Source organism: Microchirus variegatus (genome assembly GCF_963457635.1).
Source record: "Microchirus variegatus genome assembly, chromosome: 4".
Classification (NCBI taxonomy): domain Eukaryota; kingdom Metazoa; phylum Chordata; class Actinopteri; order Pleuronectiformes; family Soleidae; genus Microchirus; species Microchirus variegatus.
In genome coordinates this window covers 4,208,243-4,234,781 of record NC_139805.1, presented here as the reverse complement: position 1 = coordinate 4,234,781, position 26,539 = coordinate 4,208,243, and the positions used below count along the sequence as shown (strand labels likewise).

General features: G+C 39.7%; 1 protein-coding gene across 1 annotated transcript; it reads right to left on the bottom strand.

Moving 5' to 3' along the window:
- On the bottom strand, positions 1–21,556 carry tspan1 (tetraspanin 1). The gene is made up of 7 exons (XM_083887683.1): positions 21,497–21,556; positions 13,395–13,601; positions 11,952–12,026; positions 2,802–2,900; positions 1,925–2,068; positions 1,691–1,774; positions 1–132 (listed from the first exon to the last, which is right to left on the bottom strand). The coding sequence occupies exons 1-7, from the start codon at positions 21,551–21,553 to the stop codon at positions 73–75; spliced, it is 726 nt and encodes a 241-aa protein (XP_083743809.1). The 5' UTR covers positions 21,554–21,556; the 3' UTR covers positions 1–72.
- Positions 21,557–26,539: the final 4,983 nt, after the last annotated feature.

The window sequence follows — 26,539 nt, the reverse complement described above, 5'->3', positions numbered from 1 at the left end:
TGCTAAATCAAAGTTAATATGATGAGTCGTATGATGAAGGTCATGCCTGTCCGTGTTTCCTCTCACGGAGCTTCAGCTCACCGTTTTGTCCAGGTGGCAGTAGAGATACATGGACACTATCATGGCAGCGATCTGCAGAAACAACGATAGTAAAAACTTGTCAAAAACATCTGATCTCTGTGTGACAACTGGTATCTGACAACTGGTTAGGTAGAAACTGTTCTCCGCTTCACAGAAGCTATAGCCAGTCCCTAACCCCTGGGGGTCGTACCTATGTACCCCGGGTCCTATGTTCCCCGTTTTTCCCAAAAAAGGTCCACTTTGTATGTGACAGGGGAACATAGGACCCTTTTTTTGAAAAAGGGTAGGGTTAGGATTAGGGTTAGAGAAAGGGTCCTATGTTCCCCGGTCACATACAAAGCGGGGAACATAGGACCCGGGGTACATAGGTACGGTCCCTCCCCCTGTAGCTGGTGTGGACCACGTAGCGGCAACTCCATTAGCTCCCTCAGCAGCTCACAGGTCAGCTGGGTGACAAACAGGTCAGCTGGGTGACTGTTAATAATAAGAGGTGCACGCTGAACAATAAACCCCCTGTTCACCAACAACTAGTTCACACCTCCAATAAGCTTTCCCCTCTTAGCACCACACACAGACTGAGAAAGCGATTGGTGACTTTATCCTGAGGAACTTGAAAATAGCAACGCCCAGCGCTCACAGCAGTCAGGTGTTTTCCCAGGGCCAGATCGAGTAATATAAAGTCTTACCTGAAACTGCTGGCTAAAGATAATTGTAGATTTAGTAAAGTTACTATTCATGTCTGCAGTAATGACACCCGATTACGCCATCATTTTATCTCTCCCTCAGTCCAATGTGAACCTGCGGAAACACTATGAAAGTTAGAAACACTGTGTCCTTAAAGGACGCTGAAAAACTAATCCATACCTTTGTTACATCTAGACTAGATTAATGTAATGCAGAGCCTTCAGTTACCAGGCTCCTCTCATGTGGAACCAGCTCCCAATGACAGTTCACGAAGGCGGAGCCTCTCTCTGTATTTAAAGTTAGACTTTAAACTTTCCTTTTTGATAAAGCTTATAGTTAGATCTGGCTCAGGGAAACCTGGACCATCTCTTAGTTATGCTGATATACACCTAGACTGCTGGGGGAATTCCTCACTCTCTCACAGGGTATGAATATGAGTTCATTATACGTCATTAACCTTGTTCTTTCTCTTTGAGTCTTTCCTTCCTTTCCTCTCTCTCTCTCTCTCTCTCTCTGTGTCCTCATCTTGCAGGCTGCAGGATCCAGATCCAGTTTCAAGGCTATTATTATTATTATTATTATTAGTAGTAGTATTATTAGTATTATTATCATACATATCATCACCATTATGCTATAATTAAAACTCAATATCAGTATCATTTTTTAATTTTATTACATTTGGGAATAGCTGCTATAGATATCAGACAGGCTCCCCAGAGTAAACAGTCTGTGGATGAGATTTCCTCTTGACTACATGCAACTCATAAAACAAAGATTCCATTGCTTTTGTTCTTTAAAAACCACGTCCATGTAGAGATGTGTAGCCATGAAGTTCAGACTTTGGGATGTTTCAATTGCAGACACAACACCTTCTGTAGTATTTGACAGCAGATATGTTCTCCTTTGCTATTCGTGTCATTTTTACCTCTAAGACTCCTATTCCAGCTGCGATTCCTCCCACAATGTTAGCATGCGTCTTGAGGACCTCCAGGATGTGTTCAAAACAGCCCTGAGGACAGACATGGCAAACATATACTAAATGTCAAGTCTAACCAAGTCTCATCAACAAAAAAGAAAGAAATATCACAACTACTACTATTACTGCTATTCTTTACCAAACACATGCTGCATGTCTGTGTGTGTTGTTTTGCCGTCTCACCTGTACAGCACTGTGCTCTGCCTCAGCGGGGCTGCAGGGGGCGTTGTTGGTCCAGCAGCAGCTGGGCGGCAGACTTCCCCCGTTCTCTTTTACAAAGTTTGAGTCCAAAAAGTCTGTGTAGTTGGTGAAACCGCAGCATCTCAGCTGCGTGGAAATAGTGGATGGTAATGAAAGCTTTTTGTCAAAAGGTTTTACATTGTATAAAATAATCTAGTAAGAGAAGAGAAATCTGCCTTTTTGTTTGCACAATACTTTGGGAATAAATAAGTAATAAGTAACGTTTGGAGAACACAGAACTTTGTCTGAGACATGACTGAATGAGCAGAATAGTTTTATTACTTGAGGTAATTATTATACTCTGTACAAAATAAGTGTGTTATTAAGATATTGAATTGTAATTGGGACTTTGTGATGGAAAATGGACAATTTGGTAGTGACATTTTAGTGCTTTATACACAGCAAAAACAACCCTGCTATAATAATCAGAGAAATATTCCGACATTTATTTAAATCTGTCAATGTGCAGACTATTCAGTGTCATTTTACTTGTATCAAACACAAACTTAATCATCACCAGTTTTGGGATTTCATGCATACTATTGATTAATTCAAGCTTACACCATATTAAGTTCACTTTTTTCTTAAAATCAGATTTTGTTCTCTAGTTTTTTTACTAATTAGCACAATTGTTAGAAAAAATACCAGAAATGTTGCTTATTTTTCTCCATAGAAAATCTATTTTTGCAGCGTATATATATTTGATAAAAGACCAGCACATTTGGTAACCAAAATAAAATAATCCAGTCGTAAGCTAGTGTGTACCTTTACAATACAAACAGATTCAAACCACTGTCAGATGAAACAAACTCCACTTTACCTCTGTCATCGTGGTGTTCCATATCTTAGTGACCACAGGCTCATGGCCATAATCATTCTGCAAAGCAGGGGTCGCCCACGCTTTGAGGATCCCCTCAGCCTGTGGAATACACACACACACACACACACACATTCTTGTACTTGCTGCATACTGAGGTCCGGGTTGCTGACAAAGTGAGGACCAGCATTTCCACTTTATAAATCAACACAATTACAAATATCTACTTCATGAATGACATCTACAAAGAACTAATGATTGCAGTACCATACAATGTCTGCAGGTGGAGCCCCAGAGCAAAAAGGGCTGGAAAACTTTTTTGATTTTTTTTTTTTTGGTCCAAAATTTGACAAAAATGTCATACTATATCGTCCAAAATTTGAAAAAAAAAATGTACCCAAAATTTTTGGTCCAAAATTTGACAAAAACGTCATACTATACTATGTCGACCAAAAAAAAAAAAAAAAAAAATTGGACCAAAAATTTTCGGTCCTAAATTTGACAAAAACGTCATACTATACTATGTCGACCAAAAAAAAAAAAAAAAATTGGACCAAAAATTTTCGGTCCAAAATTTGACAAAAACGTCATACTATACTATGTCGACGAAAAAAAAAAAAAAAAATTGGACCAAAAATTTTCGGTCCAAAATTTGACAAAAACGTCATACTATACTATGTCGACAAAAAAAAAAAAAAAATGTACCCAAAATTTTTGGTCCAAAATATGACAAAAACGTCATACTATACTATGTCGACCAAAAAAAAATAAAAAAATTGGACCAAAAATTTTCGGTCCAAAATTTGACAAAAACCTCATACTATACTATGTCGACAAAAAAAAAAAAAAAATGTACCCAAAATTTTTGGTCCAAAATTTGACAAAAACGTCATACTATGCTATGTTGTCCAAAATTTGATTTTTTTTTTTTTTTTACAAATTGAGTATAGCATGTTATAGCAACCTAAGGAAGTGATTTCAATGAAAACAAAGTGAGGACCGGCCAAAATGTCCTCACTCCGTAAAAATGACCTCACTTTGTTGGTTAAAAACCTTCACTGGTCCTCAGTATGCCGCAAGTACAAGAACACACACACATACACACACACACACACACATGCGAGGCGTTACTCATTCTCTAGCTCAAAATACAAGCCTGACCGAGGGCTTTACCATTCCAAACTGTATCGTACCGTACTATGATGGAAACCAGGCTTAAATGTCGGTGATTTGACTGCAGTCATCACACAAATGTGGACACATTGACAAATGTTCCTAAATGATGTAGATATGTAATGAATGAATAAACACAGAGTGATAGATTTGATTATTATTAGGTTATATAAAGAATATGGACGGTGTTTCAGACTGAGCTCCCCTTCAGTGTCTCAAAGTATAGACTTCCAGGGAGGTTGTGTCCTACAGGGATCAGAGCTTCACTCCCCCCGTAATTCAAACCACGGCTGCTCTGCGGAGCTTTTACCGTCACAGTCCAGCAGCCTCACACACACACACTCACTCACATATTCACACACCCACCACCCTGAAAATTAAACACTGGGCCTCGTTTCCTGAGCAGGAAAGGAAATTCTCTGGGAGTCACCCTATTCATCACAAATTAAATAAATCTTCTCTCACACAAAGCACTTGGGAAATAAACAGCCGTGGCCTGGCACCTGCAAAAAAAATGAAAAATAAATCAAAAAAGTGGTGGAGCCATTATTCACCATTCTACTTCTTCTTCTTCTTTATGGTCATAAATAAGGGAGGGAGCAGCATTTACATATATATGGTTCCTCCTGATGGCTTTGCTCAGGACACATTTTGTGTTATATTCCAGTTTATACGAAATGCAGGTCAACTGTCAGGTCTTTTATTGTGGAAAAAATTCCTTAAGCCCCCTCCTCACAGGCCCTCCAGAGTCTGCTTTTCCCCCAGTTTGATAAATAATCCAGTCGCGTACACTCACACAAAGACAGCGTCTGATGAGGAGCTGAGTGGATGTGTGCTTTACTGCACGTGCACATGTGCAGCAGAGTGTTTATCAGGAGAGTTTTTCTTTCTTCCTTGTGTATGTGTGTGTGTGTGTGTGTGTGTGTGTGTGTGTGTGTGTGTGTGTGTGTGTGTGTGTGTGTGTGTGTGTGTGTGGATATAAAGAACGTGGACAAGATGCCCCAGGGGATGCTGGGATACATGCCACAATTAAAAGTGCCCCCCACAAGAAGCTAAGAGAGCGGCTGAGATCAGAGAGGGTTATTACCAGCAGACTAATTCATCACTGTCACTCAGCCTAGTGCCTCTCGCTACGTACCGTTAAACACACACACACACACACACACACACACACATTCATGTACTTGCTGCATACTGAGGACCAGCATTTCCACTTGTTAAATCAACACAATTACAAATATCTACTTCATGAATGACATCTACAAAGAACTACTGGTTGCAGTACCATAAAATGTCTGCAGGTGGAGCCCCAGAGCAAAAAGGGCTGGAAAACTTTTTCGATTTTTTTTTTGTTGTTGTTGTAATTTTTGGTGCAAAAGTTGACAAAAACGTCATACTACACTGTCGATCAAAATTTGAAAAAAAAATTTGACCAAAAATTTTTGGTCCAAAATTTGACAAAAACGTCATACTATAATATGTCGACCAAAATTAAAAAAAAAATTTGACAAAATAAATTTTGGTCCAAAATTTGGCAAAAACATCATACTATACTATATCGACCAAAATTAAAAAAGAAAAAAAAAAAATTTGGTCCAAAATTTGACATTAAAGTCATATTATACTGTCATCCAAAATTGAAAAAAAAAATTTGACCCAAAAAAATTTGGTCCAAAATTTGACAAAAACATCATACTATACTAAATCGACCAAAAAAAAAAAAAAAATTTGGTCCAAAATTTGACATTAAAGTCATATTATACTATGTCGTCCAACATTTGAAAAAAAAAAAAATTACCCAAAATTTGAAAAAAAGTCATACTATACTATGTCGTCCAAAAATTTTTTTTTGACAAATTGAGTATAGCATGTTATAGCAACCTAAGGAAGTGATTTCAATGAAAACAAAGTGAGGACCGTCCAAAATGTCCTCACTCCGTAAAAATTACCTCACTTTGTTGGTTAAAAACCCTCACTGGTCCTCAGTATGCCGCAAGTACAAGAACACACACACACACACACACACACGCACACACACACACACACACACACACACTTACGGAGGACACTCAAAGACATAATGCATTCTGAAGCCCGTTAACCTTAACCATCACAACTAAATGCCTTACCGCTGGAAAAGCCCTTTATAGTAGTGAGGACCAGACACACATACATGAACACACACACACAGCCTATAGTAACACACAGTAACATGTGAACATCACATTATTGATCACTTGTTTTACAGTGTTTTGTGTGTGTCACAAGTAACTATCACTATACGGTATTTCATGCCAGTGATCGACAGGCTTGTGTTTGAAGGCTATAAATGAAGACTTTGAATGGAATGTTTGGATGTTATATAACAATAAAAGTTGTGTGTTCTGAGTTCAATAACTGTGTTCTCACAGTTGATACAATGAGATGTTGCGACATGTTGCATGACGATATTACATCGTTTTTCTTACTTTGTGATTATACAAATACTCGGTATTAGGCAATATGGTGATAATATCGCTCGATACACCTCGGCTCACCGCTGAGACTGTACCAACTCTTGTGTGAACAGAGGAACTTTATTTTCTTCCAGCAGAGTTACTATTCCTGCTGTTATTCAGGCGTTTCATAGACTGTTGCTAACTCTACACATCACACACATACACTGTGTCTCCTTGTCTTCTCCTCTTTGTAGATGATGAAAATCTGTTTACTGTTTGATGAATGCATGCACACATTATTCTCCTTTTTTTACATGAAAACTGTAAGGAAGCGACTGCACAGCAGGAAAAAAAGGGGCATCTTTGAAAGTGTGGGTGAGTGATTTGACCTTTTTTTTTTTCTTGCTTTAATCACTGGATTAAAATACCTGCCTGCTGCTGGAAACACTGGCAGTGAACCACAACTGTACAATTTAGTTGTTATTTGCTGTAATTGTAAGTGTATTTGTAAGTGTAAAGTGTATTTGTAAGTGTAAAGTGTATTTGTAAGTGTAAAGTGTATTTGTAAGGTGCCAATCTACAATCGGTGGTCAGAATGAGGGTAAGCGTAGGTTTAGGTGCTCTTTGTTTCTGTTCTTTGTGTCTTTTAACGTGTGTTAACTTATACTTGCTTACACTCATGTGCACTATTTTGTGTACTTTATGTATCTGTGAAATATTTGTTGAGCAACACATGACCCAATAAATGTAAAGTAAGTTTAGTCCTGATTATTTTGTGATACTATAGATAGATAAAGTGTCACTTAAAGGGACACTGCGTAGTATTTATGGATTTATATGACCCAAAATCCACTTTTTTTCATACATATTATTATGTGCTCCTGCATAATAGTTTGTGTTTCATTTTCGTAGTGTTTCAAAAAGTCATGTAAAATAACATTTTAGCATTGCCACGACGCCATGTTTCTACGGGAGCCTGTAAGGACAAACCCGAGAGAACAAATCGAGCGCCGAGACGTAGCGCTCGGGGAAGGGAGGGGGTGAGCAGAGGCGCAGTACTTTGTTGCAAATTTCAGCCTCTCCTCTAGATGTCACTATAAACTACTTACTTCACCTTTGAGGGAAACAGATGTTCAACCTTAGACACCACACCTTTAATAAGTGGTAAGGCATTTACAGCTACTTTTCATGTTAACAGTTATTACTGACATTAACAGAACATGAATAAATTACGTCTTTTACTTGAACAACTGTATTTAATGGTTTGTTCAATAGCATGAAATACGTGTTAGTATTAACAGCATAAAGCCATGTTATTGTAAAGTATTACCTAAAACTCAGTGGCAGTACATGAAGAAATAGTGTGATTGAGCACTATCAGCTCAATACATTAGGACTTTATATTGACATCATTAAAGGTCACATAGCGTGGTCCTGTTGCACATATATGTTAGTTATGGAGGTCTACTTACATATATTAACTTGTTTTTATGGTCAAAAACCTCCTAGTTGCTGAGAACTAGCCGATAGAAATCCTCTTTTCTGACAGTGTTTTTCTGCTGCGAGATTTCACAGTGAACTTTCACCCCCAGAAGACAGAGTCTTGTGATTGGCCAGTACTATCCAGCACATCCGTTCTCAGAAGCGCAGCGCCCCCCTCTGGAACGGCGGATGCACTGCTCCTCATTATCAAAACATTGTTTTAACAGTGTTTAAAAATAGCTTCTTCACGACTCCCCACCACAGTCCCTTTGATGACTTTAAACCGGAGTCAGACCCAGAGTCAGAAGACACTGTTGCTCGTGAAACACCTCCACAACGGACGTTATTCTTCTTCTGCGGTTCAATGTACGCAACCGGATGTGCCCGGACTACCGCCCGGAGCAGGACGATCGGTTGTTCAGGAGAACCGCTGCTTACGTAACTATTACGGGATTTTCAGTGATCTCGTTGAGCCCCGAGATTACAATAAAACACAACGTTCTCAGCAGTGGCTGAACTGTTTGTTTAGAACCGTCAGGGCTTCATAAACAAGGTAATGACGCAGATACACACCAAAAAAAACAGCGATAATAGGAACTTCCGGTATAGTTCTGCTTTAATGACTGTTTTCTGATATATTGTGTTTTGCGGTGTTTTGCTGATTGCACCTTTAAAGGGGAGGTCATTTCGAGTGAATGATTTTACATGATTAACTCTATAGCTAATCCCCCCCTCGTTAGTGATGAAAAATGAAATGTAAAAACTGTATTAGAGAACATTCCTTCAGCGTATACACACGGTCTTCGCAGCTTCTTCATTAAGCCACTGTGAAGGTCCATATCTGCCCTTGTAATAAATCTCCACTCTGGTCACTTCCCAATATCACGGAGGAGAAAGAACAACCATGACCACTGACGGCCTCTCGTAACGCCTGCCGGAATTGCTTATTAAATCTCCGTTATTCCCACAAGCTGAACGTTATTGGCTCAGCTCAGATGAGCTGTGGAGGCTTCAGCCGCCCAAAGACAGATTTATGCCGCAGATAAGTAGAACAGCATAGATCAAGGGCGTTATTTATCGCCTCCTTCCATTGTCTACGCCTCTGTCTCTTAGTTATTGACAAAGGCAACTATATATATGCATATTAGATGTATATTAGCCATATTCATTATTCTGATGCCATTGTGTTTACTGTGTCTTATGAGAAGCAGGAGATGGAGGAGATGGACAGCTGCTCTCACACGCTCACGTCCATGATGGAAGCCATGATGTCCTTTGTATTTATAATGAACAGATGAAGCTAAAAGCTAACAAGCAGCTCATTAAAATGACTCTGAACTGTATCTACGATCTCCTTATAGAAGATAAATATACACGCTATGTCTCATATTTTATTGAGCTGTAAACAATGGCTTTTTTCATTCTTTCTCTCTCTCTTTCTCCCTCACCTGACACCAACCTCGCTGGCAATTTGCCTCTCACCAAATGCCATTTCCATCGCTCGCCTCGGTCAGTCTGGCTTTGGTAAATGAAAGGTGAGCGATGGAGAAGATTTATTCCAACAAAACCAGCAGCAGCAGCAGCAGCAGCAGCACACGGCTTCTTTGTGTTAGCACACGTGGGATTGTACATGAGCAGAATTCACATATTTTATTTCACTAAAATTACTTTTTTCTAATCACGTTCAAAATGTGAGATAAAAAAATAAACAAAAGTCAAATGTATTTGACTCTGATAGCAAATGCTTTAAGCAGGGTTAGGTTTAAAAAAAAAAAAAAACAACCCTAGAGGTGACATTTAATTTTGATAGTCCACTGTAATCAGCAGGTTTGGGTTAGGGTTATGTCAACATCATGTCACACTTATTCAAGTGCAATTTAATATGAAGTGGGCCGGACCAGTAAAATAATATAAACAACAAGAACTCAAGATTGTTCCCTTTTGTTTTACATCACATGAAGTATCTTTTTATGATATTATGTCAAAGGGACACTGTGTAGTATTTATGGGTTTATATAACCCAAAATCCACTTTTTTATACATATTATGTGCTCCTGCATTGTCTAGTCGCTGTATAATAGTTTTTGTTTCATTTTACGTAGTGTTTCAAAAAGGCGTGTTAAATAACATGGTCGCGGGCCGCTGTTGCATTGCCACGACGCCATGTTTCTACGGGAGCCTGTAAGGACAAACCCGTGAGAACAAATCAAGGGTCCCACCTCCTCTCTCTCCGCTTCGTCTGCTACGGCCGCGGTAGCTCCGCCCTCTCCCTCGCCTCACGAACCTCATCTGCTGACACGGAGAAAGACGACGAGGACGACATTTGACCGGCTGAGGATGCCGTAGCGCTCGGGGGAAGGGAGGGGGTGAGCAGAGCAGCAGGTCTTTGTTGTAAATGTCAGCCTCTCCTCTAGATGGCACTATAAACTACTTACTTCACCTTTAAGTTGACCGTTTACACGCGTGCATTACGGCTTACAGATCACAGTGGATCTACAAGGGCAAAAACAAAGGTCGTCCAAGGTATCCGGAGCTTATATGATGCCATATGATTTGGCACAACTGGTTTCAGCACTGACGATTAGTTTAGCTCCATTATTGGAAAAAGACATCTTATACCAACCCGACACTGCGTTGCTAACAGCGTTAGCATTGCGTGTATGTGTGTCCTTTCTCACCATCAGTGTCTGAGCTCACTGGACAGCTGTGGATCAGTGGAAGAGCCGGGTTGTCTTACAACTAGAAGGCCTGTGTTTGACCCCCCAGGTGAATGGATATGATAAATGTGTGATATGGAATAAACTCCGCCGTGTGCTTCAACGTGGACGTAAATGGCTGTGAATGGGCGATTGCTGTCGTGTTCAGAGCTTTGAATGAATACATTTACCATTTTTACAGCGCAGTTTACAGACAACAGAAGCACAAACGATATAGTTCTCTCTATAATTGCAGATTCCCTCTCTCGATCCAAAATACTCCACTTCATTTCCTTTATTAGCATCACAGTCTCATCTAACCTCCTTTTACGTAGCTCATTTCATAATTATCATATGAGGGCCTAAATGGAAATGGAGCCTGTGTGCGTGTGTGTGTTCTTGTACTTGCGGCATACTGAGGACCAGTGAGGGTTTTTAACCAACAAAGTGAGGTCATTTTTACGGAGTGATGACATTTTGGCTGGTCCTCACTTTGTTTTCATTGAAATCACTTCCTTAGGTTGTGAACATGCTATACTCAATTTAAAAATAAAAAAATAAAAAATTGGGACGACATAGTGTAGTATGACTTTTTTTGTCAAACTTTGGACTAAATTTTTTTTTCAATTTTTTTTTCAACTTTTGGATGACATAGTATAGTATGACGTGTTTCACAAATTTTGGGCCAAACATTTGTTGTCAAAGATTTTTTCAAATTTTGGACGACATAGTATAGTATGACGTTTTTTTCAAATTTTGGACCAAAAAAATCAAAAAAAAAAATCGAAAAGGTTTTCCAGCCCTTTTTGCTCTGGGGCTCTACCTGCAGGCATTTTATGGTACTGCAACCAGTAGTTCTTAATAGATGTCATTCATGAAGTAGATATTTGTAATTGTGTTGATTTATAAAGTGGAAATGCTGGTCCTCAGTTTGCAGCAAGTACAAGAATGTGTGTGTGTGTGTGTGAGAGAGAGAGAGAGAGAGAGAGAGAGAGAGAGGTGGACACATATGTAAATAGGCTGTTTTGCATATAAAATGCTTTAGCTTCAATATTCCAGAGTAATAAATTGCTCAAAGTGAGAGAGAGAGAGTATACGCACACAGCCCCAGGCCGTCCCTCCCGCAGTCATTAAGTAGCTGAATGTAGTGAGGCGGACGTAAAGCCAGTAATTCAATGACGGTCACAGCTATGATGGAGAATTTACATGGAGATAAAAATCCAGAGAGTGGGATGAGGAGGTGACAGAGGTGAGGAGAGGAACAACAAAGAGAGGCCCAGAAGAATTAGGAGACAAAGGAAAGGAAGAGTGGAGTCGGGTTTTGATTTGTCATGAGGTCGTGAACGGATGAGAGGTGAACTTACAAATGAGGAGTAGGCCAGAGCGACGACTCCTGCTGCCACTTCAGCGATGAAGATGATGAGGATGATGGAGAAGAACTATGTGGACAGAAGAAGAAGAAGAAGAGAGACAGTTTTTCACTCATAAATAATGAAGATAATGCATAAGAAAAATAACAATCTATTTTATTATTTAGACATCGTGGGACTTAGAGTTATGATGAGTCTTTTCTCTTATATGATGGATTCAAGTTGACATCTTTAAATGATTTGTTTTTATCCAAACACAGATATTCGATCAGATAAATCAGAGTTGATCCACTTCTGCCTCCATCAGATGTTTAAATGTCTTTTCCCGTCATATTACTGTTTGAAATTCTTCCTTCAGATTCTCCAAAGTGAAGCAAACTTACAAAATGAGGCAGCAGTCGACCCAAAACTGTCTCTATGTCTTAACAGGTGAATTTGTTCTTTGTACCATGCGTAAACCTCCTGGTTACCCCGGGCAGACGACTGGTCACACAGCACACTCACCACACTTAAAAAAATAAAAATAAAACTGAACTATCCCTTTAAGTTTGGGGAAAAAAACACCAATAACAGCATTCATTCATTCATTCATAGCTCACTGCCTTGCTGCCTAGTAGCAGATGAGCTGCTGATGACTTTAACTTTCTTACCTTGGCGAATAATTTTCATTAAAACACATGAAGCACAATTGCTTATACTTACAGAAGACACAACTCCTGCAAACTCCTGCACATACACACATTTATTCATTTCCTGCGCAGATGTTCATACTGTACATTGCAGATATTCCACTCACTCACTCACTCACTCACTCACTCACTCACTCACTGTCTACCACAGTATCCTCCACATGAGGGTCGCATGTTTTCACGTGAAAACCATTGTAGATGGGTTTCTATAGTAATGTTATGGTAAATTCTGCTTTACACTGCAGTTTTGCAATTCCCCCATTCACAACCATTCACTCACACATCCAGACAGTATATTTCTTACCCATTCACGTGCTCCCAGAGGAACGTGTTGTGGTTCAAGATTCTTACCCAAGGACACATTGGCATACTGTAGACTGGGTATGAAACCCTCGACCCTCCACTTGAAATACGAGTGTCACACTATCACTGATCCACCGATGAAAATCAGTGTATCTACTGCCCTCTCTGCCCTCTCCCCTCACCAGCTACTGCATTTAACCTTTGCCATTGGCTTTCTTAGTACTCTTGATTCCCAAACTCCTCCCCCTTCGCGTCATAGGTAAACCTAAAGTGAGAGATTGAGAGGTCCCACGTCTCACTGAGACTCTGTGACTCTCATCCATACTCTCCCTCCCTCCTTTTTTTTTTAAATCAGACATTGGGCAGCGTTAGCTTAAGAAGAAGAAGAAGAAGAAGAAGAGGGGTTTAGTGACCCTTCAACTTTTAAGAGTTCTGGTTCACGTACCGCGAGCAGCAGACATTTGCTCTCTTTCTGAGCCCCACAGCAGCCCAGAACCCCCAGCATCACCAGCAGAATCCCAATGGCGATGCAGAAGAAGCCCACGTTGACAAACTGCATGTTTTGGCTTGAGAACGGCCCCAGCAGTTCAAGGAAGGAACTTCCGTCCACGGTCACCCAGATCCCCATGGCAAGCAGGGTCAGGCCCCCGAGCTGAAAACATGAGCATTTCATTTCAGTTCAATTCAGTTCAGTTCAATTCAAATCAATTCAATTTATTTGTATAGCACCAAATCATAACTTATATTATTTCAAGCCTCTGTACATTGAAAACATCACAGAGAGCAGAGAAACCCAACAGTTCACACAATGAGAAAACACTCGGCATCAGGGGAGAGAACAGAAGACGAAATCTCTGACAGAAGCATCTGCCTTGACCAGTTGGGGTGAAAGAAAAAATGGTGGATAGGAGAGGTGGGGGACAGACCAGGAGCAGTATATAGAAGTGTCAGAAGATTCAACAAGCAAATCCCTCTTATTTCTAAATGTCAATTGCTTCATTTCCAACTGTAGGTAATCCACACTTCACAATAGCAAGTAAATCAATGTCAATCATCTGTTTGCCAGCAGTCATTCAGACAGGGTCAAGTCAATAGCTCTTGAGGGGCTAATATAGATTTAAGAAATGTAAAGCCGTCTTACATCACTAACTCTCTCCTACTATTACCTCTTAGTGACACCGTGACACTTCCATATCTCCTCTCCCATTCAGCAGGGAGGACTTGTTTTGTGAGAGTGAGAAAAATGCTGCCTCAGGCCTCGTATTATGTGTCTCAGCCAAGCAAAAAACTTGGCCTCTTTTTACATTTGAAATGAAATAACTGCCCTTTTTTCCTGGAACACCTTTATCTCTCCAAACTCATGTCCCACAGGCACAATGAAAAGGAATCCATTTTGTGATCATTGTAGCGATGGAGGGCAAGACCAGCTTTGGAGGCAGAGGTTAGGGGAATTATAGCTTAGACACAAGAAGAAAGAACTGTCCAAGCTGTGGATGAACCATTATTTCACACAAACCCTGTCTCCAAAAAAATACATTTCCACAAAAACTAATGTACATTCTCCATCACAGTATGTTTGGTAATGAAGTTATGTATAAAACATGAGTGATTCTAAGCACTGGTGCTTTTGGCTGAAATGATGGTGATGAATGTGCTTTTATATGCACAAGAAGCACCTGGTTCATGAGGGTTCACCACTACAATGGATTTAAAATGAAACAAACAAGATGTGCTTTAACTGCACACTTTCAGCTTTAATTTGAGGGCATTTACATCCAAATCAGGTGAACGGTGTAGAAATTACAACACTTTCTATATGTGCCTCCCATTTTTTAAGGGACCAAAAGTAATGGGACAGTTGGCTGAAAAGCTATTTCATGATTAGGTGTGGGCTAAGTAGAATCATAGGTTCTTCGTCTTGTCCTCATAGGAGAACCCTTTCTGGTTCCAGGTAGAACCTTTTACCTGGAATCCTTAGTGTTACTAAGAACCCTTTTAAAACCATTTATTCAGGAAAGGGGTTTTAAAGGGTTCTCTGGATCAAAATGGTTCTTACTGGAACCCTTAGTGATACCAAGAACCCTTGAAAAACCTTTTCTTTGGGAAAAGGTTTTTCAGAAGCAAACGGTTCCTGGTAGAACCTCAGCCCTTGGAACCCCTTATTTCTAAGAGTGTATTCCCTCGTTCCGGTGGTGGACGGTGCTTCACAGTGCAGATGGACAATGACCCAAAGCATACTGCAAACGTAACCAAATAGTTTTTTTAAGGCAAATAAGTGGAATGTTATTCAATGTCCAAGTCAATCACCTGACCTGAATCTGATTGAGCAATGCATTTCACTTGCTGAAGAACCAAACTGCAGGGAAAATGCCCCAAGAACAAGCAGGAACTGAAGACTGTTGCAGTAGAGACCTGACAGAGCATCACAAAGGGATGAAACCAAGCATCTGGTGATGTCTATGCCTTCAGACTTCACGCTGTAATCGACAGGTAAAAAAATTCCCTCTTTTATATTGGTATCATGGCTTGGAATAATTTGCCTCCTGCTACATTACTAGCATCAAGAGGGATTTTTAAAAGACAGATAGAGCAGATTTTATGGAATAAGATGTATTGAAAATGTGGACATTTTTTTTTTTTTTTATTTGTTTCTTATTGATCTTTTTATATATATTTTTTTATATTTATATGGTGTGTATAAACTATAAAATATAACATTTTTGTAATCAATGATCACAAATGTTTAGATGATGACAGTGGGTATAGATCACATGTGTCAAACTCAAGGCCCGGGGGCCAGATGTGGCCCGCCATGTCATTTTATGTGGCCCGTGAAATCTGTGTTAAAATAGGTCTGTGCTACCTTAAGTCGTGCGTTGACCATGAACTACATTTCCCACAATGCACGGCAAACGCGATATCCGCAAAGTGACGGCACCGCCGCTAGATGGCAGTGTATCATTGTATGTGCTTCACGCGACGAGTAAAAATTGAATAAGTAATAAATACAGAAAGTTATTTAGCAACATGTTACAGAGTAGTTACCTTTATTTTACATTATATCTGGTTACATTTAGTTACATTTATTCTGTATGACAGTCACATCTGGCCCTTTGAGGGTAACCATGATGCTGATGTGGCCCTCAGTGAGAATGAGTTTGACACCACTGGTATAGATGAATGTGAAAACATTGTCTAGTGGGCAGTGGAATAACTATTGGTTTCCATTTGTGGTGACTGCTGTGCTGAGATGAGGGATGAGATTTGATAACCAAGATATCCTGCCTTAATCCCTTATCCTAGTTTTGTGCAAAAGGTCTCAGCGCATGAAAAATGGGAGCAAAAACAAAAGTGTTGCGTTTGTCAACATTTGAAAGTATAGACCCATGAATAATTCATTTAAACTGAATAGAATTAATAAATGGTTAGTTCTTAGTACTTATCTTATATAATGTTAATTAATGTAAGATTGTAACATTTTTCCAAACGTGTGGTTTCCAAGGTTTCATAGGGAAACCAAAGGGTTTGTTGTGGAGTTCCACAGTGGTGTGTAAATGTATCTGCGTTCATCATAATAGCATAATCTTCAGGCCTAATCTCATGACAGGCTGCAGTGGGCTCAACTTTCACTGTATCCTTCTACTTTTACTGTGTTGTTTCAGGCAGCGTTAAACTGCAGTCTGTAACGCTGTAACATATTATGTTTCACACTAAATACCTCCCAGCAAAGAAGGGCTTTTATTGTGTAATGTCTATGCAGGCAAAATAAAAACACGATAAATATGAATGGGTACGATTAAAATTCGATCACTAATGAGTCTTATCAAGTCGTCTTCTATGAAACGTCTTTCATTAAGTCATCGTCTGCCGGTTCACGAGCGCCGTGGGGGCTAGAGACAATCCCAGGCTGACATTGGGGGGGTAAATTGGGGTACATCCTCACATTCATATACCTTCAGTCAATTAACATGATCCGCATGTTTTGGACTGTGGGAGGAAGCTGGAGTACCCAGAGAGAACCCACGCGCAAGAACATGCAAACTCCACACAGAAAGGCCCAACGGTCCGACTGGGATTCAAATCGGTGACCTTCAACTGAACACAGCACTAGCTCGGGGCGTGATGGTACGCAAAAGTCACTTCACTGACTTCACTGTTCCGTTCATTTTTGGTTACGGAAAGAAATGCAAAGAAGCATAAAATTGTAATTATTGACACGTTTAAATGACTAAACTGACTCATTGCCCAAAACCTCCTGAATGCAGGATGTGCTGTTGTTGTATTTTAAAAATAAATACGAATTATTATAAAATTTAGAGGTGAATGAGAAGCTTCTCAAACAGATAAAAGGTAAGTTTAATGATCAAATAAGATACGATTATATTATATATTATTATCATTATAATTATAGTGCAGCATGTAGAACAATCAGTCCCAGTGTGTACACATTGATTGATTCATTCTATTTTCAATATATTTCTTTGTTCAATGTTTCTTTTTTTTCTTTTTTTTTTATAGTTTTACAGTTTTTTATTGTTTAAACATTGTTATTGTTTTATTGTTTTTATATATATATATATATATATATATATATATATATATATATTTTTTTTTTTTTTTTGTTTTATTGTTTTTATTTTGTCTCCTATGTTTTATGTGCCATGTTTTATTTATTGTACTGTTAAGCACTTTGTACCAGCTATAGCTGCCTAAAGTGCTCTATAAATAAAGTTGAGTTGAGTTTAGTTGAGTTGAGTCAGACATGAAAGGGAAGCCATAAGAGAGGAGATTAACCAAACTCAGCTGTGTCCGATCATTGCATTTTTCCCCTTGTACCGGTGATATCCACATTTGTATGATGCCGATTCTAATGAGTTTATCATGTTTGATGATTTCAGCTGAACAGTGACACGTCACCTTATCGTTACACCGCTAGTACGTACTCGCCACTGCTGAGTTCTCAGGTAAAAATCCAGCTTCTTCTCCTGACTTTGTGAATGGATTAGCTTTACTGATGGTTCCTTTTACTGCTTATCAATACTGATTCTTATCAATTGTTCTTATTGACCCTACTCTAAACAGTGTTGCAATGAATGAACACATGATATCAAAGCGTGAAAATATTTAAACAGGTATTTTATAGCTTTTTTTTTTATAATGTAAATTACAGTTGTCAGACAATTGTTATATGTGCACCATTAATCAATCATGGATGTATCAGCACGATAAAGGCTGACCAATCAGGTAATATAATAATCCTTATTTATAAACATGTCATGTGTGTAAAACTGGTAAAACCTGCTCATAACAATGATATCCAGAAGCGTGTCTTACAGACTGGAAATGACCTGATCCCACTGTCATTATCTCTTTACTCTCTCCACCTGCCTCTCACTGTCTCCAAGTCTTCCTTATCCCCCCCTCCCCACCCCCCCCCCTCCACCCCCGTATTTCATTTTCATCCTCCTTTGCTCCTCGTCCTGAGTAATTTCTTTTTCCTTCCTCCTCCTCTGCAGAAATCATGTTTGAATCATCCTGATATTGTCTGTCAGGCTCCATCACAGTCACCGCCGTCTCCACCTCCATCAGGCTCTGACACTCTGCACACCTCCTGTCAAACGGTGATGTCTCCCATGTGAGAATCTTCTCTCTTCTTCTTTTCTTTGTCTTTTCTTCTCTGCTCTTTCTATTTTTTTTCAGTGCCATCATTGCACCGTGAGCTAAATGTGATAGGACAAGCATATTCTCCCTCTAACTACACCGTCTGCCGTCGTCATCCCTCACCTGCTCTGATCATAGCTGGCACCCTGTGCCTCTTTTCTTTTTCGTACTTTTTTTTTTAGAAGATGGTTAATCCCTGTGATGGTGGTGTGTCAGTCTAACTCGCATGGTTTTTTTAAAAATGTGCGCGTGGGGCAATAAAGTCTTATCTATGGAGATGGGAAATATAGCCTATTAGGGTTGAAAGAAGAGGGAATGAATACCAGGCTGCAGAATGGAGGGCCACGGCCTCCAGAGAGGGGGAAGTGAAAGGGGAGAAGAGATAGAAAGATATTCAGTGAGCGGGACGGGGAAACGGGTCCGCCCCACCCCGATTGAAATGGAATTGGTTCTCTTTCAAAGGTCTGGAATGAGAAAGACGTCAGAAAACCCATCTCACGGGTCATATTATTGCGAGCGGACAATCTGATTAAGTCCATAGATTTGCACGCACAGCACACGCGGAGACTCTTCTAATTTTCCAATGCATTTAGAGCAGTTTCAAAGCAACGTCAAGTATATAATGTCAGAGGAGGAGCTGGAATCACAGGCTATGGTTTTTTTCTGATGATTTTTAGATGAAGTATTTCTGACAGCACCTTAAAACTTACAATCCTCACGGTCATGTGAGTGAATCTCGATTTATTGCTTTGAAGGAATTACAGACAAATAATTAGCGCTCACGGTGCTCTCACTGAAAACATGGCTGCCAAGAGCTGAGCACAAGGAAATCTGATTTCAACTGAACAAAAGACTACGATTGTATCTTTGCCTCCTCTGCATTAGACTGTGCTCACTCTACCACACTAAAGTCCAGAAACAAAATCAGTGCACAGGAGTTGCTGGTTTACTGCTGCCCTTTTTTGTAAAGTTTATGTTTCTTAGGTTAACCTGAATTAAGGATTTCAGACAAAATAATAACACATTCTACTACTGACAGAGGCAGCAGATAGAGAAACAACTCCAGTAAAATCACAGATTTTCTCTACAGTAAGTACCAGGACGGTAGCTCAGTGGTAGAAGCGTGTCATCTTTCAACTCGAAGGTTGTGGTTTTGATTACCGCCAATGTGTCCTTGGACAAAAGTTTCTGTACATGTGACACCTGCTGCATAACTGTCCGTCCTGAAAGATGGATTTTTTTCCCCCCGTACGAGGGTTTTTGTGGACAGAGGCTGTCACTTGCTGTAAAGTAAAGAAAATTGTTGTTTGTGGTGCTATAATTTTTAGTTATATTATAACTGAATTTCACTTGACTTTGGTGTGAGTGAGTGAGTGAGCAGATTACAAACAACACAATCTTCAATTTTCAGTGGAATTTGATGTGGCAGATTGAGTTGGGCTAGAACACTCGTGTGTTAATGTCCTGTCATTAATTAAAGAAAAAATAAATAGCACCTGTGCTGCTTGTATAGGTGCACGTCAACATTTTGTGGGGAATCAAAATAAAGATTGTTTATGTTTCTTCAGACTCATCCTCATTCTCATCCTTCTTCATTGCAGTAGCAGTAGAAGTTCTCAAAAGCAATTCAAAGTTACAATTCCAAAACTAGTGCAGAGCGTCTGTTGTTCTTCCAAAGTTCAACCATAGCATCGATTATTAATCTACAAGATTCAAATGCTGGCTTTTATGACTTTATTATGATTCACAGAGGAAAACTGACCCTTATATGAATATTTCCCCCCCCCCCCTCACCCATTTAAGATATTTATTTCCTCCGCTGACGGATTCTCTAAAAGCAGCTCTTCACGATAAAGATAAAAGTTGCCACGCATGAAACTTAAAATGCCGAAGCCGCGGCCGAGATATTTCAATTGTCGCATTAAAGCATCGTCTTTATGAAGCGAGAGGGTGAGAGTCCATCATTCTGCTCTGCTGGCTAACGTTTCAAAAAAGGACATCATAATCCTTGAAGCTGCTGTGACTTTTTAGAGCTGCCGCACCTGATCTATCAAGCGGCAGCAGCACTCGTGCAGAAACAGGAAATGTGAGGGAAATGATGAGCGAGCTGAGAGCTTCATCTGTGACGGTGGAGGCCCAGGTGGACTGGACTCAGCAGGTGGATGTAGCTTAGCACCTGCTGATGTTTCTTCTCCATTTCACAAAACACATTGGTTTCCAACTATAAAGCCAAAGATGTAATTGGCACAAATTAGAGCTTCTGAAGTTAATGACATGAAAAACTGCATTTTAAGGTCCTCTGGCTCAGTGATGCGACATGTTTATGAATCATCTCTGTTTGCACTAAAATCATTTTTCTTCAAATTGTTTCTTTGTCTTTTACTTCACCAACGGCTTTTCATGTATATTCAAGATTCAAGATTCATGATTCAAGAACTTTATTTGTCACATGTGGATGTACAAGTACACCCCAGTGAAATGACATTGCAAAACAAGCCCCTCTGTGCAACTGTGAAGCACTAATAAAATAAAATGAAATAAGATAAAGTAAAGTAGAGTAAAAATATAATAAAAATAAAATAAAATAAAATAAAATAAAATAAAATAAAATAAAATAAAATAAAATAAAATAAAATAAAATAAAATAAAATAAAATAAAATAAAAATAAAATAAAATAAAATAAAATAAAATAAAAATAAAATAAAATAAAATAAAATAAAATAAAATAAAATAAAATAAAATAAAATAAAATAAAATAAAATAAAATAAAATAAAATACAATACATTTTTATATACACATGTGAATGTGTATATACACATTCACACAGCTCCGCAACCTCCAGGTCACGAATGAGCACGAAATCAAAGCGGAAAAACGTACTTACCGAGATAAGCAAGTTGAACAAGACCATCATCAATTTGACGAATGTGAAGCAGCCCATTTTAATCTGTAATAAAAGGGGGAAGATAAATTATAGCCTTTCTTCTTTCATCGGCACAGAGCTTATATCTCTCTCTATGTCTCACAATGAGTCTTGATGACACACACACACACACATGCACAACACAAAGCTGCGAGTAACAATAAAGATATCTGTTAATGAGAAAGTCTATAGGCACTGAAGGAATGCCAAACTCCAGAGGAAGCAGTCAATCGTTTGCATCATAAAAGACAAATCTTACCTTTAACTGTATTTTTTTCTTTACAAAGTAGAAACAAAGGGGCCAACAAATCAAACCGATGCAGAGGTGATCTCTTCGGTGGCTGCAGCGGTAACTGCCGTCTAAATATATCCGTTGTGGTGATGATGATGATGATGATGATGTCCACGCAGGTAAAAAGCCTGTGGCAGAGATGTGGAAATCTGATGAGTGCTCCTCCTCAGGCTGCTGGTGGAGCAAGCACAGGACTGGGTGTGGTTCCTGTAAACAACAGGTGAGTGTTGTTCAGGTACAGGTATAGTAGACTGGCACCTCTGACCCCCTGCAGGTACACAGTGACACAGATTCATGCTCTGCTGCATGTCTATGTACAATGTCACCACAATGCACCTGTCAGGACAGTGAAAAGACATAATAATCCGGATCATTAGTGGCAGGAGAGTTGTTTACTACTTTTAAAAGTAATATGTTCCACTGAGTTCTAGGGCCTGGATTTTACACCTACTGCAAAGCTGCCAAGCTATGTCGTATACTTATTACAGTACTATGGTGGAAATGGTTGATGAAAGGGGGAAATAAATAGAAACATGTAAATGTTACCCTTTAGATCAACAGCGACTGGCTCTCTTTATTTACTTTATTGACTTCATGAAGACTTCTATCCTTCTTATGTAGACTTTCGCTGTTTATCAACTAATTCTTCACTTGTGGATGGAAATGCAAGTATAATAAATGTGTATTTTCTTTTACTAATGAAGCTTTTGGTAAAAGGTAACTGAAAATAGATATCAAAATAATTATATATGATAATAATCATTTATTTCCCAAACCTCTTGCTAAAAGTAAAATGAGGCAGCTTTCACTAAAAAGACACCACAGCTTAGAAAAAGAAACCACATTTTTTTCCTCCTAACCCTCTTGAAACTATACAATAACCGGACAAAATTGTATGCGGCCAAAGAAAGTGGAGGCTTAACATTGTGTAAAATAGAGTGGTATCAATATGCAATTTTCACTCTCCCAGTTAGCTATAAAAACAATCCACAGCAGCAGATCCCTTCCTGGGTTAAAAATGAAGAGGAACTTGTGGCTCCAACCTCCCTTGAGGCGTTTTTTTACTCAGATGGGAAGACCTGTTCCCTTTAAAGACCCATGAGTATAGCCTTGCACAAGAGGATTTTTGAAAATTTCTGCAAACTGGGCACTGTTTTAAAGCTACTCAGAAGAAAGAACCCTGATCATTCAGGAGTTAGTCCAGAAAAACTAGGCATTAAAAATGTGGAGCCTCTAAATTTGATGAGATTATCCGGGAGGGCTCGACCACCCCCACCTGGAAGGCTTGAGACTTTGCTGGGAGAAGGATGTGGGCAAACACATTTACGCTGATAGATGGATTAAGTTGGTTGCATCGTGGCATAACTGTTCTCGGGATGCACAATCTGAGTTTATCCAGTACAAATTGTTGAACAGAAACCACTGGACCCCCCCAGTAAAATGGCAAAAACTAAAACTCAAGGACAGTCACATGTGTTGGAGGGTGTGAGAAGGAAGTGGGTGCACGCTTGTGCACATGCTGTATTCTTGTGAATAAAATGCACTTTTGTGGGAAAGGGGTTGTGGCCCTCTTAAATGATTTATTCAGATTACAACCCACCAACCAAAACCCCAGCTCTGTGTATTCTGGGTCTGCTGCAAAGACAATAACACTTTGACTGGAAGACAGCGATTATGGGTACGTTTGGCTACTACAACAGGATGTAGAATAATTCTGAGACATTGGAAGTCATCATCATCATCGTGCTGTTTTAAGAAATGACAAGAATGGTTACATATGAGAGTCACCTACAGAGTATTGGGGAGAGAGGATATCTTTAGAATGAGAGGTCAAATGTTAAACATAAGTGTAAGGCACATGTTGATGTTGTATTTTTGTTTGTTGTTTATTTTATTTTTCTGATTTGAAAAAATTCTGAAATGGGACAGTGTGTATGTGTATAGTTGGCATATGTTGTACTGTCTGCCAAAAATGTTAATAAAAATGGAAGAAAGAAAAGCAACCACACTGATATTTTCAATTAATTATTTATATAGGTTTTATATATAAACATGACTTTTGCCACTATAACTTGTGATCACTGATTTGTATCAGTGCACTGTTTTCCAGTGTTATTGTTTTTTACTATGTCCTGTTTATCAGTATATGATACTTTCACTGAAACAATGGGAAAACATTTTTTTAGCCGCTTCACAAAAGGCTAAAACTACTAATAAATGGGCCGTTTATTTTGTCAACTGGAAGTCCAAACAGAAAATCTACAATTTTGACATGAGGTCACACATCACTTGTTCATCTCCTGTCGTTTTCTTCAGCGAGGTCTTATGTGTTATTTTATATCTCATCCCCTCAGCCTCATTCAGTTTTCCTTAAATAATATAAACGTGGCAAATGAGCTACTGTCCGATGTCTCTTAAAGCTAAAATGATTTCCTTGCTTTTAATGCTTTTGTGAAGCAGCAAATCTGTTTATTCTTGTGTTTTCGATACGAGTGAACGTATGTGTTGAGCTGTTTCCTGCCAACAGTGTGTACAGCAAAGTCAGTGCTGACTATGTAACTGATACAACCACACTAAAAAAAGGGAGTTATGCCCCTTAAAATGGAAATATTGACATAACAATTATAAATAGGAGAAAACAACACAGTATCCTATAAATACCATATTTTATTACTTCAATCCTATGATGATAAACCCACTTTCCACCTTATTTGCATCAACTCTCCATTGTTCGTCTCTCCTTCCTTTGTCCTTTGTGGCTCCTGAACCCTGCAGTGACAAAGGATGGCCACTAGAGCGAGGTAGTGAACTTCAGTAGAGGCTGTCATGGACTCTTCTCTTTATTGTTGTCCAGCAACTGCCAATGGTGGTTAGTGTTTAGTGGAGGAATGCCTCATTCATTGTCCTGGAAGGAAAATAAGGTTTTATTATTTTTACTTATTTATTTATTTTTTAAATATGCATTTGTAATGACTATGTCATGTTGCTAGTGTCTCGTTTCTAAATAATCACAATAACAATATTAATGTACTTGTTAGAGCCATATTCATATGTGCATCTGTTTGTTTATTCACAATGTAATTCCTGAGTGCGACAGTAGGTGGCGCTCCGTGCTGCGGTATAGGAAAGTGATAAAGCCAACGGCAGGTAATTACTGGGCAGGTGTGCTGCGGACAAGTGGAGAAGCAAATAGTTTTTGACCGTCAGCGTCAGCGTCAGCGTGATCGTGGTGGTGATATTTGTTTGTTGCGTTGTGACAACAATGAACATTGTTTGATTTGCATGCAAAACGCTCATTTGTTAAGAGCGCAACGAATAATAAATGTTTGGTGACAGCATATGATGCAAGTGATTCATTCATTTGGACCCGGAAGAAGACGGACGCGTCAACTAAGTTTCGTTTTGTTTGTTTTTGGTTTATTGGATACGAACAAGCCACCTACATTAAGTCAAAAACTCCGCTTCAATTAGAAGTAGTTATTCGCGCGGAAAGGACACCGCACGGCGGGAGGAAGACGACGCCGGGGGCCAGCTGGAGCCACGCCGGGGAGGAAGAAGACAGCGCCGGGGGCCAGCTGTAGTCAACGCCGGGTTTCCGAGCTCTGCCGAGCTGCATGGGATATAACAACAGCCGTGTTCCCGGAGTGACAACGATCATCGGCGGGTTCATCCGACGATGCAGTGCTACCACCGGACCATCTTACGGCGCCCGTCGCATGCATTAAGGTATGAGCAGTAGCGCTACCAGCTTTATGGCCATAATAAAACATAAAGTGTGCACACTACTTCGCGAGCATCATCCCAATGCATTGGTCGCTAAAATAACAATACGGATCGTGTCCTAAAGGCCACATTATACTTCTCCGACTGCGTATGCGTTATCCGTCTGCGTCACCACGGAGACGCCTCGAGCATTTATACTTCTGCGTCGTGGTGACGGACACTCGCTGCAATTTCCCGCCCGATCAGTAGGGGTCGCTGCGCAAGGTTGTTGTGCTTCTGGCTACAGTGAGCAATGGCGTCCGAGAAAGAAAGAGAGAGAAAGACTGTTGTTGTTGAAAAAGTGGCCGTTTCTCACTTTTCTGTGTCACGGAACGCAGTTTTAAGATAATTTGAGGCGACAAATTGGCCATTTAGAGTCTAAACATGTGCTGTGTGTGTTAAGATATGACGTATTTATCGTTCGGCAGCGGCGTTATCGGCGGGGATCAGCTCCGCCTCTGTCAGGACGCCCGGAGCGCACTGAGAGCCGGCACAGAGCAGCTTAGCTCGGCCTGTCCTGAGGACCAATCGCAGCTCTTGCCGTCTCCGTAGTCCCTTGACGGAGTGACGGACGCTTAAAAAATATTTCGTGTACCCGGAGACGACGCAGAGGCTCTTCGACAGGTTCTGCGTCGACGCAGAGGACTCTGCGTAGCTACGCAGAGCACTTTACGCAGGAGTATAAATTGGGCTTAAGACTGAACTATTCGCCGCGAGTATTTTGGATTTCATTGTGGAACATTATAATAAAAGGAGGAAATTATGGACGGTAATTCTGATGAGCCGGTCGCGGAAACCGCCGCCGTCACTGCTTCTAGTGAAATGGAAAACTCAAGTGAAACACACTTGGGTAAAAGAATTGTTAAACTAACACATAAGGCTTTGGTTGAAAAGTGGGATAAGTTACAAAATGTAAGAAAAGATAAATTAAGCAAAGTTAAAAATATAAG

What these genes read in the sequence shown, in the direction of transcription:
- tspan1 (XM_083887683.1), bottom strand. Translation starts at nt 21,553, where the DNA reads ATGGGCTGCTTCACATTCGTCAAATTGATGATGGTCTTGTTCAACTTG. An exon ending in CTCTGGCCTACTCCTCATTT is followed by an intron (nt 2,901 to 11,951) that starts GTAAGTTCACCT and finishes TGTATTCCACAG; the next exon opens with GCTGAGGGGATCCTCAAAGC. An exon ending in CAGAGCACAGTGCTGTACAG is followed by an intron (nt 1,775 to 1,924) that starts GTGAGACGGCAA and finishes GTCTGTCCTCAG; the next exon opens with GGCTGTTTTGAACACATCCT.